General features: G+C 50.8%; 1 protein-coding gene across 2 annotated transcripts in view; it reads left to right on the top strand.

Moving 5' to 3' along the window:
* Positions 1-5,312: 5,312 nt before the first annotated feature.
* GALM (galactose mutarotase) overlaps positions 5,313-14,494 on the top strand; it is a 33,618-nt gene continuing 24,436 nt past the window's right edge. Inside the window, exons 1-3 of one of the 2 annotated variants that reach the window (XM_075925833.1) lie at positions 5,313-5,614; positions 5,774-5,974; positions 9,555-9,709. In XM_075925833.1, coding sequence (XP_075781948.1) covers positions 5,545-5,614; positions 5,774-5,974; positions 9,555-9,709 — 426 coding nt within the window. In that variant the 5' untranslated portion in view covers positions 5,313-5,544. Of the gene's footprint in view, positions 5,975-9,554; positions 9,710-14,494 lie in introns of both variants that reach the window. The other variant, XM_006112620.4, reaches the window with a different exon arrangement.

The raw sequence follows: 14,494 nt of genomic DNA, 5'->3' as shown, positions 1-14,494 counted from the left end.
ATCTAAGCTTAATATGCTACAAAACTTGTTACATGCAATTTCTTACCCTAATAGTAGTTTTAATTATCTTTTCTCACAAGCTAGGCAGCCTCTTAGCATGGGCTCAATCCTTTCCCCTGTTCAGTCTCAGATATTTCCAGTAGGCATCTTGGTGGTAAGCGGGGGCTGTTCTTCAACTGCCACTTCTCCCTTTGATTGGTTCCCTGCCTATTAATAGGTTTTGCCCAAGGCAGCAATCCTTTGTGTTTGGTTTCCACCTTTTCACACCGCCATGGAAAAGTATCAAATTCAAAATGGTTTCCAGCATCTGGTGACCTGGCATATGTCTTGACAGGACCAATCCTACAGGAAAAACAAGACTATTTAGAGATCATTGTCTTGAACACTGGGCCATTAAGTTCCTTAAGTACCACTAATGGCTTTCACTAGAACAGTGTTTCTCAACTGGTGGTACTGTTGGGGTACTCGAGAGAAGTCTGGGGGATACATCAACACAACTGAAATTTGGAGAGATGTGAATTTTTGTTTTAAGATTTTACAGCGCTTTATTATTTTTGTACTTTTTATGCCCCAAAATTGTATTGTCCACCTGGCTACAATTAAGTTGTTTAAACAAGTGTGTTGCGATGGTAGAAAAAAATTGTGTGTGTCTGAAAACTGTAGGCACTGGGGGTATTTATAATTTTTTTAAAGGGGGTATTTTATTAAAAAAAAAAGGTTGAGAAACACTGCACTAGAAGACCAAGATTAATAAACAGCTTTATACTTCATATATCTAACTATATACAAGAATAATACATACACACAAATAGAATGTACACATTCAGTGAATTGCAAGCTTTTCAATGAGAGGTTATATGCCATCTTTTGCATAAAGCAGATTTGAGTTAAGCATATTCATACTCAAAACCACATTTCCATAAAAATAGGGGGGTGCAGCAACACAATTATCAGAACAGTAACCATAAATTCCTTTATTACAGCTATTGGCTTTTGGATTTAAACATGTCTATAAAGCCTTAATGACAAGCTATTTACTACATCCAAATAGTAACAAGACATAAGCATTTGATCAAGATAGCTAGAAATGTGCTAGACCACTGGGGGTGTAAATCCATATTGGTCATCTCCCTTGTGGTAATTCAAGTATTAGCCATGATTTCTTTAACAAACAAGTGATATCCTTTCCAATTACTGACTTCAAACCAATATGAGACAGGTTACCCTTTTTTTTAGTTTTAATCCAGATAAGATTTACAACCTCCTTTCTCCCCAAAGCCTTCCCTCCCTTGTAGGGATATTAAAATTAGATTAATCAACTAATCTGATTAGTCATTAAGGGCACTTCCGCTTCGAAATGTAGCAAGAGCCCACCAGGGTGTTGCTACATTTCAAAGGCATAAGTGCTGCATGGCTGCTCGCCTTTGAAATATGCAAGAACACCAGCAGGGGCTCTTGCGCATTTCAAAGATCGAAATGCTGTGTGGAGTCCGGGACCAACACGGGATTCCCTGAGTCCCTGCTGGCTCCAGGCTCCTCGCAGTGCTTCCACCTTTGAAATGTACAAGAGTCCCTGCTGGGGCTCTTGTACATTTCAAAGCAGAATGCTGCTGCTGCGCCCCTCCCCCTCCCATGGAGCTGGAGCTAGAGAGAACCGGCTTTTAAGCCAGCTCCCCGCAGGTTCCCCTTCCTTCCTGCCTCCCCTTGCTGCTTCTTTCTGATAGAGGCAGCAAGAGGGGGAAAGGGAATAGTTGATTAGTCACTTACATCCCTGCTCTCTCTGTCTCTGTTTCCTTCCTCCTTGTTGACCAACAGTTATTCCTTTGCACCCGGGTTCATATAGGCCCTAATTTTTTAGATAACTCTGGTATGGGCATGGGGAAGAGAAGGGTCATGTTGGCTCCTTTTGAAGATGGATACTGCCTTATGCAGTCACTCATATTAGTTTCAAGTATCAGAGGGGTAGCAGTGTTAGTCTGAATCTGCAAAAGCGACGAGGAGTCCTGTGGCACCTTATAGACTAACTGAGGTGTAGGAGCATAAGCTTTCGTGGGCAAAGACCCACTTCGTCATATTAGTTTGATGCCTCCTTTTTAGAAGCTTCCCCTTAGTTTCTTAGGGTATGTCTACACTAGCCCCCTAGTTCGAACTACCTATTATTCCTCCTGGAATGAGGTTTAACAGGTAGTTGAACTAGGGCTTTAATTTGAACTACTGGGTCCCTGCCGCATGTAGACACGGGCAGTTAGTCCAGACTTGTGAATTTCAAAAAATGGCGACTGGCCGAGAAGATGCAAATCAAGCGTGGGATATTTAAATTCCAGGCTTGATTTGCAACTTTGAATGCCTACATTAGCCTCCCTAGTTTGAACTAGGGGGCTAGTGTAGACATACCCTTAGTTTATTTGAATCGGACAGTGTCCCCCCTTCATTCTTCTGTCCTTATAATTCACTTCTTGAAAGGCTTTCTTTTACTGTCTAGTTTGGGTCTTTATAGCATGTTTCTATAGCCACACTTAAGCTCATTTTAATTTTCTAATGTTAATTTTACAGCAGGTAATGCCAATTATAGGGGAGTGTCCCCGGTTTTAGACCATCCTCCTCTGCATCTCCCTCATATCAGAGAACATGGGCATTAAGGCATCTTCTACAGCAACATGAGCATTGATTGCTTCCAGACCAGAGGTGGGCAATAATTTTGGAAGGGGGACTACTTCACAAATTGTAGAAGTGGCCGTGGGCCAACCCGGAAAGGGCAGGATTGAGAACTGCCCTGCTGGGTATGGGTATGGGTATGACCTAATTTTCTGAACCAGCTGCAGCTAGTGAGAATGGTTTAGTTTAGATTATGAAACAGATTAAGTGTTTTAACTTTCTCATGTTAGTTTATCAAACTTCATTTTAAATCAAGTAAAACGTTATGTCCAACACAAAAGGTTTCAATGTTTTCTTTATTTATGGATGGGGTAGAGAACCCTTTTTGGGTTGAGGGTCACTGACCCACAAAAAAAAAAATCAATTGGGGACCACACAAGTGAGAAGCAAAAAAACTCCCAACCCCCTCAGTGCTCACTGATGTGGCCCCAACTGAGACATCTCACTCCTCTGATGCCCCAGCCCATGGGGAGAGGGGAAGGGAAGGATGGGGGGATGGAGGTTTAGGGCTTCCCATAGAACAGATTTACTTTTCTGGGGTTCTGGAGTTAGTGGAGTTTATGGCCCTCCTTAGGCTCTAGGGTAGGGACAAAAATGAAGGTTACAGTGTGTGAGAAGGCTGCCAGCAAGTAGGATAGGAATGGGGTGGAGGATCTGGGAGGGAGCTGGGATGAAGAAGCAGGCTGGGAGTAGGGTGTCTGGCCAGGTGGAGGGAGCAGGAACAAGGGAGGGTGCAGTGTGTGGCTAGAAGAGAGGGTGCAAGAACAAGGGAGGGTGTGGGAGCAAGCTAGGGGTGCTGGGTCTTAGAGGAGGGAAACGAGGGAATTGGAATGGGAGTGGGGGGTCTGAGCATGAGGGGGAACCTTACCTGGCTTCTTGCTCCCATACAGCAACGGCTGCAGTTACGCTGTCCCGGCTGCCCTGGAGGGAGGTCCTGCTGCCGTGGTGGCTACGCAGTCCAGGGCCAGCCCCAGAGGCCGGAGGTGCCACTGCCGCAGCCACGGCCACACAGCCCTGGGCCAGCCCTGGAGGCCAGAGGCACTGCTGCCGCAGCCACGCAGTGTGGAGCCGGCCCTGGAGGCTAGAGGGGCTGCTGCCGCCAACTCAACCCCGAGCCAGCCATGGGGGCTGGAGGTGCTGCTGCTGTGGCCATGCGACCTGGAGCCGGCCCCGGAGGTGCCGCTGCTGTGGCCACGCGGCCCAGGACCAGTCCCGGAGGCCAGGGTGCCTCGGCCACATGGCTTGGGGCCGGCCCTGGAGGCCAGAGGTACTGTGGCAGCAGCACCCCTAGGGACAATTGTCCACCTCTCTGGTTTCTCCACAGCAGCACCAGTTGCAAGAGCAGGGCGCACCACCCTGCCCCGGACATCCTCCTGCACCCGGGCCAGCAGGCACACCTGGAACCAGGAGGGATACCAGCAGCAGCACCTGGGGTTACTGCACAGGCAGGTCCACAGCCAGGAGCACTGGGTGCAGGAAGACCTCCAGCTGCAGCAGGAGAGCTTGCAGGAGCTGCGTGACCAGGGCCGTGCCATCCACGACCACCTGCAGACCATGGCGCAGAGATTGCTATCTGCTACTGCTCCAGCTATCGCTCCTCCTCCCACTCCTTCCTCCCACCTTCCCCCCCTTCCATACCCGCTCCCCACAGGGGATGCCGAGGCCTCGGCACCCGCAGTGTTGGGAGACAGGTGGGTTGGCAAGACCCCCAACCCTGAGCTTCTCCTCCCCCTTCCTCCCTTGCCTCCCCCTTCTAGCTCCCTACTCCCAGGTTTCCCCCTCCCCTCTCCCACCCTCATCTCCGCCTACCCCAGTTACGGTCAATAAATAGAGGGTTTTTTGGCAACATGTGTTTTTATTTGACATCAGGAAGGGGGATTAGGGAAGGGAAAGTGGAAGGATGTGAGGGTGGAATAAGATACAAGGAGGGGTTTTGCTCATGAGGCTTTCTGCTGGCCAGATTGGCAGCTGAAGCGCTCGGTGTGACTGGTTTGTGACTTTTTTGGGAAGGTCTCCAGTCAGGAGTTATAAGCAGCCCTGGCTCTGAGCAATTCGCCTTGAGCGGACGCCCTCAGCAGTGCCCAGACCCAGCCGGGTCCATCGCAGAGTACGTCTACACAGCAAGCAGTTATTTTGAAATAATGTTGAAATACTGTGAAGCTGGAGGACTTCTTACTCTTCTGTGCTGTAGACAAGGCTTCAGTGTTGACAGTAATGTCTTCCTCCTGCCCATGTAGGTGCCCTACTGTATTGACATAATTACTCCACCTCCATGAGGGGTAAGACTTACAGCAGTGTAGTCAGGTCTTTGTAGACACCTCCTCCCTAACATCAGCTGTTGGCTGCTGCAAAATTACAAGAAAGCTGGGCAGCTAGTGCCCAGGTGCCTCCTTGGACAGCTGGGCAGCTTCATCCCTGCTCCCACGTGGCTAATCAAAGTTCAGGATCCTGGGGATGGTCCAGCTGGAAATAGAAACAGGTGATAAAACTGCATCAGTGAAATACCGGCCTTACCTCCAGAGATCATACAAAGCCCCATTACTGCTGGATGCTCTCCCGCACGTGAAAGCCATGCGGAGTATCCCCAGGGCGGTCTCCAGCGCCTAGGCTTCCACGCACAGCCAATGGGCACACAACCTGAGAGTCCAGCCCGACGGGGACTCTGACACCCCAGCGCCCCAGGCAGAACCTCAGCGTCCTCTGAAAACAGCCGTAAGGCTCTAGGCGCCCTGGCTGCGGAGGAAACTTGGCCAGGCGATCCGAGCGCGCCCCGAACGCCTGAAGGCCGAAGGCCAGTGCGCTGAGCTCGGCCGCCTCTTCCTGGTGGGCCCGCTCCGCTCCCCGAACTACAGGTCCCAGCACGCAGGAGCGCAGCCTCCGCGTCCCAGCATGCTGTCCGCCAGCGCACGCCGGCCCGAGCGTCCTGCGGAGCGGGGAGCGGCTGCTAGTCGCGCTGCAGGTGAGGTGCCGCCCCACGGTGCGGCTGCCGAGGAGCGGGCCGGGGCGTCGGTCCCGTTCCCCGGCAGCCGCTCTGCCTGGGCAGGGCCCCGTGGTTTCCTGCTCCGAGCCCTGCCCTGCGTGCTCAGCTCGCTGCTGCGCCTTCCCTCTTGTTTTCCAGGGGCCATGACCGAGGTGGCGAGCGAGCCGTTCGGACGCTTGCCCCCGGAGGAAGGAGGCGGGGCCGTGGAAAAGTTTGTGCTGAAATCAGAGCGTGTGAAAGTGGAGGTTATCTCCTGGGGCTGTACGATCACTGCCCTGGAGACCCGAGGCAGGGATGGGAGCCCCTTGGACGTTGTTCTGGGCTTCGATCGTTTGGCAGGTGGGTTTCGATCCATTCTTCAAAGCCAGTATCAGTGACTCAGCGTCTCGGTTGTTTTCTCTCGGATCCTTTTCTGAGGCGCCTGTCCCTGAGCTGCCGTTTTTCCCAGCTTGCCCAGGGTAGGCCTCTGCTGCAGCGCACAGGAGTGCGAACCCTGCCCCGTCCCAGCCTGGCTGTCCCCCATCCACCGCACTCTGCAAGGCAAGGGAACGGCTTCTCTTCCAGAGGGCCGGGGCAGGAGGGCTGCAAGTTGCCGTTTGCTGCAGGAGCAGCACCATAAGTCACAGAATCCCCATCCCAAGAGCAGGAAACTTTCCTTCTAGCTTGTGGGGCAGCACAGGCAGGAAAGGGGGGCCTACAGTGGGTGTGGGACAGAGGTCTGTATCATGAAGTGTTGACGGATCGGGAGAACGGGATTGCCAATGAAATGACTAGACAGCTGGTTTAAAGCAAGTGTAAAGAAGTACAGTACATCAAACAACACACAGTCAATTCGTGGAGCTTGTTGCCAGGGGACGTTGTGAAGACCAGACGTATAACTGGGTTCACAAAAGAATTAGAAAGTTCCCAGAGGAAGGGTCCAGATGGTCAGGGTCCTGACTGCATGCACGGTGTGTGCCTAAATCTCCAGCTGTCAGAAGCTGGAGCTGGACAATAGAAGTGGAACATTCAAAACCACCCTGTTCTCTTTGCTGTCTCTGAAGCCGCTGGCACTGACCGCTGTCAGGGACAGAGTACTAGGCGAGGTGGGCCGTTGGCCTGACCCATATGGTCGTTGTTCTGACCATGAGATAAGTTAGTGGAGTTTTGTTTAACTGTAGCACCTAGGGGCCCTAGTCAGGAATGGAACCTCAAGAGGAAGGATGGGCTAATGCCCAGGGCACCACGCTGAGACTTCAGCAATTCTGAGTTCAGTCCCTGCTCTCTCTCAAACTCATTTTGTGACATTGGCGAAGTCGCTTAATTTCTCTGTGCTTCAGTTTCCTACCTGTAGAGCAGGATAGGTGCCCTGCCTTGCCTGATGACAGAGCTGTGAGGATCTGGTGACATATGGTGACAGGAGCTATAAGAGAAATGTAAACAAATTGTGCTAGGTGCTGTACAAGCTCAAACTGGGATAGTCCTTACCCAGTCTATGACCCTTACTTGGCTCAGGGGTGCTCAGTGCCACTGGATTTGCTCCTGGTTTACAGACCTGTGCACGCAAGATCAGTCAGGCTCGCAAAACTTGAAAATGGGGCAGGGACCATGGTTTTGTTCTGTTTGTACAGCACCTAGCACAGTGGGGTCAGGTCCGTGGCTAGGGCTCCTAGGCACTAGGGTCATCCGTATAATCATAGAATCATAGGACTGGAAGGGACCTCGAGAGGTCATCGAGTCCAGCCCCCTGCCCTCAAGGCAGGACCAAGCTCCGTCTACACCATCCCTGACAGATGTCTATCTAACCTGTTCTTAAATATCTCCAGAGAGGGAGATTCCATACATGTTAGGCACTTACGGATCAGTTGGCAGGATGGACGCTATGTGAGAACTGATACGGAGGTTGTGGAGACTGGCGGCATTGGTGCAGCAGAGCAGGCAGGGTTGGTGGACAAGAGGTGGGAGTGGGCATGCAGACCGGGCAGAGTCAGAGACTTGTGAAGTGAAGATGAGTAGCGTGACCACAATGTGGAGAGAGAGGAGCAGGTGGAGATGCTTAGAGGGAGCAGCCGGCAAGTGCTGCAAGCAGTTGTGCTTTGTATGAAGAGGAGGGACAGCACTGTGGAGGGCAGAGGCCTGAGAAGACCCCAGGCTCCATGTGGAGCTGCTGCTTTGAAGTACCCTGCTCCTTTCCCCCTCCCTCCCTGGTTGCTGCTTCTTTTGAGAGGCAGCAAGCGGGGGGAAGGGAGCGACTAGTCGACTGACTATCTGATAAGCATTTGCTTATTGGATAGTCCACTAGTCCTTAGCATCCCTAGGCCACACACTACTTTAAGGAGATCTGAGCTAGGCATGCAGTCCTGCAACAAGCAGCCGCTCAGTCACTGTCGGATGGCAAATGGGTGCTGTCTTCCTGTTTTTAAGGAAATTATATGAGCTACTTGGAGCATCATGAAGTGACAGCTGAGGGCAGAGTGCACCCGCTGTCACACGGGGACCATGAGCTCTCCTCAGAATGATGAAGCACTTTGAATGCTCGTTGAGCTCCAACAGGGAACCCACACTCTGTACTGCTGGCAGCTCCCTGGCAAACACACACCAGGCTGTTTTTATTGATGCATTTCCTCCTTGTTGTTTCTCAAATTTGCAGGAAAGCAGGAGGCCAAATTCTGCTCTGCATTCTCAGTGGAGAATCTGGGAGCAGAATGGAGACCACATATTAATCTGGTTTTGTTTTTTGTCTGAGGAATGGAGTAGATTTGGATGAGCTGGTTTGATTTCTCTGGCTGATAGGGTATATTTGTTACTATGCTGCTTTCTGTACAGGTTCTGATTTTCTAACCTCTCTGAAATCCACATGCATAGTTAGAGTGGCTTAAAAATTGGCCTGCCAGTTTAGAGTCTGGGTAAAGTCTGGGGGTGTATATTTGGTGACAGTGCATGTCCTGGTCTCTCGCACAGCTTGCCTGTGGGATGCTGAGCAAGCCACTCGCAGCAGAATTTTTTTTGGGGGTGAGAGGTGAGTAGAAAACACCTCACCTCCATGGTACTTAGCAGGAAGGGCTGCCTTGTGGCTAATGTCAGCCTAGCGCTTCAAATGGCTACACTGAATGGGAAGTGTCTCCTGAGCTCTCCATTTCCTGCGTTTTTAACACAAACATCCTGTTTTTTCTGTTAGGGCAAATGTTCTCGTAAAGGGATCTTCAGACCTCCACAGTTGCTTGTTCTAGGGCCATGAATTCTGAGGAATGAAGCACTCCCATAATTCTGGAAGGTGCAGGGGTGATGGAAATGGGTGTGCAGTTGGAGGTGCCGTCTAGAATTCAAATCTGTGAACAAATGGAGACCTGCAGATACATTCTAAGTTTTCTTTCTTACAATAGGACCCTTGTCTTATTGCCAGGACTGGTTTTCCCACCCCAGTCTCTGAGGGTATGTCTGCACTGCATTCTATTTCGAGAGAGGAATGCAAATGCAGCCAAGCGAAATTGCAAATGAAGCGCGGATTTGTATTTCCCGTGCTTCATTTGCATAATCACATCCAGCCGCTATTTTGAAATACCCTATTTAGAGATAAAAAAAACACTGTGTAGATGCAGTTATTTTGAAAGAAACCCCTTCTTTCGAAAGAACCGTTACTTAAAAAACGAGGCTTAACAATTATTTCAAAAGAAGGGTTTTTTTTTAAATAACCATGTCTACAATGCGTTTTTTATCTCGAAATAGGGTATTTCGAAATAGCGGGCAGACGCGATTATGCAAATGAAGCATGGGAAATTCAAATCCACGCTTCATTTGCAATTTCACTCAGCTGCATTTGCATTCCTCTCTCGAAAGAGGAATGCAGTGTAGACATACCCTCTGTTCCATCTGCCTGGCCTTAGAGATCAGGATCAAACTAGAACTATGTTTTCAATGCTGACTCATTTATTTTTGTTAGGTTACGTCAACAAACATCCCTATTTTGGAGCCGTGATTGGGCGAGTTGCTAACAGAATTGCTAATGGGAAATTCACTGTGGAAGGACAAGAGTATCAGTTGGCCCTCAATAACCCACCCAACAGCCTGCATGGAGGGAACAAAGGATTTGACAAGGTACCTCTGTTCATGGTCATTCTGATTCTGATCTTCTTGGTTTTCAATGAGCAGCAGCCTGTTAAGCAAGCAGTTGATTTTAGTGCACTTCAGCCCTGAGCCATTGATGTTTGAGGACAAGCTTTCTGTACATTGAAAGTTCATAGAACCATAGAACTGGAAGAGACCCCAGGAGGTCATCAATTCCAGCCCCCTGCTCTAGGCAGGACCAATTCCAACAAAATCAACCCAGCCAGGGTTTTGTCAAGCCGAGACTTAAACACCTCTAGGGATGGAGACTCCACTACTTCCCTAGGTAACCCAGCCCAGCGCTTCACCACCCTCCTAGTGAAATAGTTTTTCCTAATATCCAACCTGGTCCTCTCCCACCACAACTTGAGCCCATTGCTCCTTGTTGACACTTTCTCAGTGGCTTTCTGATCAGACTCATATTGCCTTGTTTTGCAATGAGCTTTCAGATCTGTGCAACTAAAAGACACAATCCCTGCAATGTATTCCAATCAGTTTTTACTATGGGTAAAATCTGCCCCTAATCTAGTATGTATTTCCGAGAGTCTGTCTGTCAGTCTGTGTTTGAGAACTCCTCCCAAACAGAAAGAGCTAGCACCACCAAATTCAGTATGCAGCTTCCTCTGATCCTAGTTTAAAGCGAGGTAAAGGTTTGGTTGTGCCAGGAAAATGGGATATGCCTGTGTCAAGTCACAGGGGCATTGTGCCTAACAGGGTTGTGGATAGATAGTTGCTTTTATTAATCTTACTACAAAGACAAATGCAATACTGCCAAATGATTACCCAGCTGCTACAAAATACAAATCTCACCACCGCACTACCGTTACAGGCTAATACTGGCAAGTGCACAACTACTGCAAGCTAATCCAAATAATTAGCATAGGCAAAGCAATCCATATTAATGAGCAACAGGCACTTGGAAATGCTTACGCCCCGCCAGGTCTGCAGGGAGTTCCGTTCCAGTCACCTCGCACCAGGCCGCAGTGGACGTGGCTCCAGCTGGGGGACCCAGGGCACCTTGCGAGGGAAAAGGTCCCTGGTGGAACCCCCCGAGGGGCGGGACCCCGGGCAGGTGTTGGACTCTGGCTGTTTACCAGATGTGCACGTCCCTGGCCCAGCGCCATTCTTATTACTATCATGGGCTGAGACCGAGGTCAGACCTGTTTGCTGCTCAAGGCCTGGGGAGAACTGATAACGCCCAGCTGCTGTTGCGCTTGCAGGGTCCCAGGCTCTGCTAAGCTGGGTACAGCAGGGATGGAAACTTCCATCCCAGGCCTGCTAAGCTGCAGGACCCACATAGGACTGTCATGTGACAGCCTGGAATGAGACTTCTGTATGGTTTACTGAGAAGCAGAGAGACAGAAGCACTAGGCCGGGCCGGGCTGGCTGGGAGCCCTTCCGCCCTCCTGGATCAGCCCCAGCTCTAGGCCTCCCACCTCACGAGTCCTTTACTGAGGGTGGAGAGCTGAGGCTTCCCCGATTTGCACAGGAGCACTGCTGGCTGTTCCCCTTCATCGGGGAGGAGGGGCAAGCGCCAGTTTGCTGCATCCCTCACTCTGGCTGGGGAGCACAGGGGCAAGCAAACCTGGACCTGCTCAGCTGGAGGACATGCTCCCCTCCCCTGCAGCGCCATAGCCTGGCGCTTCTCACCTGGCCCCAGGCTGCTGCGATGAGAGGGCTAGGACTGTCCTCTCTCCCGGGGGCGGCCTGCATCGTGAGCCCCTCACCCAGCCCACTACGTCAAATGCAGCATGGACATTTACGTTTTATTTTCCAAAAACCCAAAATTCATCACATTAAGGACCGGAGCAACACCAGGTAAATCTTGCTGTGAATTGGCCACCGCAGCTGGGCTAGGGCTGGACTCTATCCCCTGGGTGACTATGGGAAGCCATTTCTCCTCCCTTTTGTTCAGAGTGCTCCTCAAGGTTCAGAGGGAACAAGCTTTGGTGCTATTGAGAGCTCCAGCTTGGCGCTGCCAGCACTGGTACACATCTCTCCTGGGAATGTCCGTGGGAGCCCCAGTCACCTTACCCCTCTTCGTGGGCCTGATCACTCAGAATCACCCAGACATCGAGTCACTGCGCCTCACAGCTGGAAGCTCCAAGGCTGAACCTGATGGTCTCCTGCTTAGACCCAGTCAGACAAGTCCTTGTTGTCAGTAGGAAACCCTCGCCCAGGGCTACCTACCTGGCCAAGTGGAAGAGATTTTCAGTCTGGTGGGTGCAACAGTGTCCGTCTCTGATGCTTGTGTTTATTCCACTTCTACCAGACCATCTTCTCCATCTTAAGCAGCAGGTATTGTCCATTTCATCCGTAAAGGCCTACTTAGCCGCCATTTCTCCCTTCCACGTCGGCACAGCCAGCCCTATGGTCAGCCATTTCCTGAAAGGTCTTGGCAGGCTCTGCCCACGTATCCCACAGCTGATTTCGGCCTCGGACTTCAGTCTAGTCCTTTCTAGACTAGTGATGCCACCCTTTGAACCACTCTGACTTGTTCTGCTTTACCTCTTCCACAAGGTGGTGGTTTTGGTGGTGATAACCTCAGCCAGGACAGACGTACCCTGTGTTCTGTATAGACAAAAATCAGCTCAGGCCACTCCCAGCGTTTTTCCTGAAGTTCGTCTCTGTTTGACATCAACCAGGACGTCTTCCTCCCAATGTTCTGTCCTGAGCTGCACACAAGCGGCAGGGAGCACCAGCTCAATTGTTGGGTGTTCGCACAGTGCTGGCCTTTTACATTGAAAGAACAAAACTCTTGTGGAAATCCATTCAATTGTTTGTGGCTGTTGCAGCCAGAATGAAAGGTCCCTCAGTCTCCCTTCAGTGAATTTCATCCTAGATCGTGCCCTGCAGTGCTATAACCTAGCAGAGGTGCATGCCGCTTCCGCAGAGTTCTTGAGGCAGGGTCCCACCCAGGGTATGCAGAGTGGCGATGCGGGCCTCCAGACGTACTGTCGCTGTTCATTCTGCAATTATCCAGCAGGCCAGAGGGGACAGGACTTTGGTAAAGCAGTACTCCACTCAGTGGACCCTGAACTCTGCCCTGCCTCCAGGACTTAGGCTTGGGTGTGACCTGATTGGAATTGACACACACAAGCACTGGACGAAGAAAAAACGGTTGCTCACCTTCTCATAATTTGTTCTCCAAGATGTTCTTCATGGCCCTTCCGATACCCACCCTCCCTCCCCTCTGCTGGAGCTGAGTGGCTGGCAGGTCGGCAGGGCCCTCTATCGAACTACTCCAGGGGGTGCCCTGAATGACCCAACAGACACTGCCAGGGGACAAAGCTTCCGGCTGCTGTACGCATGCACACACATCTATCTGATTGCAATGGGCATGGAAAACACACCTCGAAGAACAACACTTAGGAGAAGGTGAGTAATCGTCTTTTCCCCTCTGGACTTCAGCCGGAGAAAATGCCATCCTGAATCCAAGGGATGCACACACTGCTGAACTGAGGAAGGGTGTGATCTTGTAGTCTGAGAACAAGGCTGGGAGATGTGAATTTCAGCCCCAGCTCTGACACCATGATCCTTGGGGGGGGGGGGGGAGCGCTGTGCCTCAGTTTCCCCCTATATACACCAGTTCCTGCAATCCTCAGGCAAAGCTGGAGACACTGGAGTAGACTGTAGGATTTGTGCTGGTGAGGGTGAAAAGCGATGTGTGTAAATGTTGCTCATGATCATGCAACATTCGCTGAATCAGCAGACACTGACTAGAGCTAGCAAATCATGTTTGGAAATGATCACCGTGGTTGCCTAGTCATGGCCAGTAAATGTCAACACGGACAAGGCAGCACAGATGCCACGCTCTCCTTATCTTTATCATATAGTCCCAGGTTCTCAAACATCATTGCACCGCCACTCCCTTCTGACAACCAGAATTACTACCTAACCCCAGCAGTGGGAACTGACGCCTCAGCCTTCCCAAACTGGCTGCCCCGTGTGGAAGGGCCAAAGCCCCACTGTCGTGGGTGGTGGTGGAAACGAGACAAAGCCAAAGCCTACGGGCTTCAGCCCCAGTCAGGAGGCCTGAAACCTGAGCCCCGCCCCCCAGGGCTGACGCGCTCAGATTTCAGTTTTGGCCCTGCATGATGGGGTGTGGCCTTTGGCCCTGAGCCTCAGCAAGCCTAACATCAGCCCTGGCGAACCCATTCGAAATGTCTCAAATACCCGCGAGTGCTGAGGACAATACCGAAGAGTTGCAGGTGCTGAAATTTTAGCAAAGACATCTTTTATCCCAAATACTACTTGTTCAGGAAAGTCAGATGGCGTCTACAAAAGCTAAAAAAGGAGTTTCAAATAGTGTAAGTCTTTCCCAGTACTTGTCTACATTTGAAAGCTGCCCAGTGTTTAAACTCGGTGGCGCTGAAGTCAGAATGCTGGCCAAAGGTCTGTGGCCAGAGTCGACAAGGACTGGATGAGTCGTCAGTGTAACACCTATACGCTACGACTAGCTGAGTGATGTTGAGCAGAGCCAATTGTCATCTAGCTGGTCTCAGTGCTGTGGTCAGCTTTTAGTCATCCAGTTCATGGTCCCCAGGCAGGATAATCTGTAGTTTTATTATCTTCTTTCTGGCTGGAGAGACAAGCAAACAAATCGGCTGTAGCAGTCCCATTTGCAGAAAGACACTTTACAGTTGATCTGATTATTTGATTTCTGTGCCTGGGTCAAGACCATGCACACCTGCAAAGAGAAGGGTGTGCGAAGGCCTCTTCAACCTTGGCCAGGTAGAGAGCATTCTGACTAGAAGGAAGCTGACTAGGGAACGT

The sequence above is a fragment of the Pelodiscus sinensis genome, chromosome 3 (genome assembly GCF_049634645.1).
Source record: "Pelodiscus sinensis isolate JC-2024 chromosome 3, ASM4963464v1, whole genome shotgun sequence".
In the NCBI taxonomy this organism is placed as follows: domain Eukaryota; kingdom Metazoa; phylum Chordata; order Testudines; family Trionychidae; genus Pelodiscus; species Pelodiscus sinensis.
This window is presented reverse-complemented; position numbering and strand designations above follow the sequence as displayed.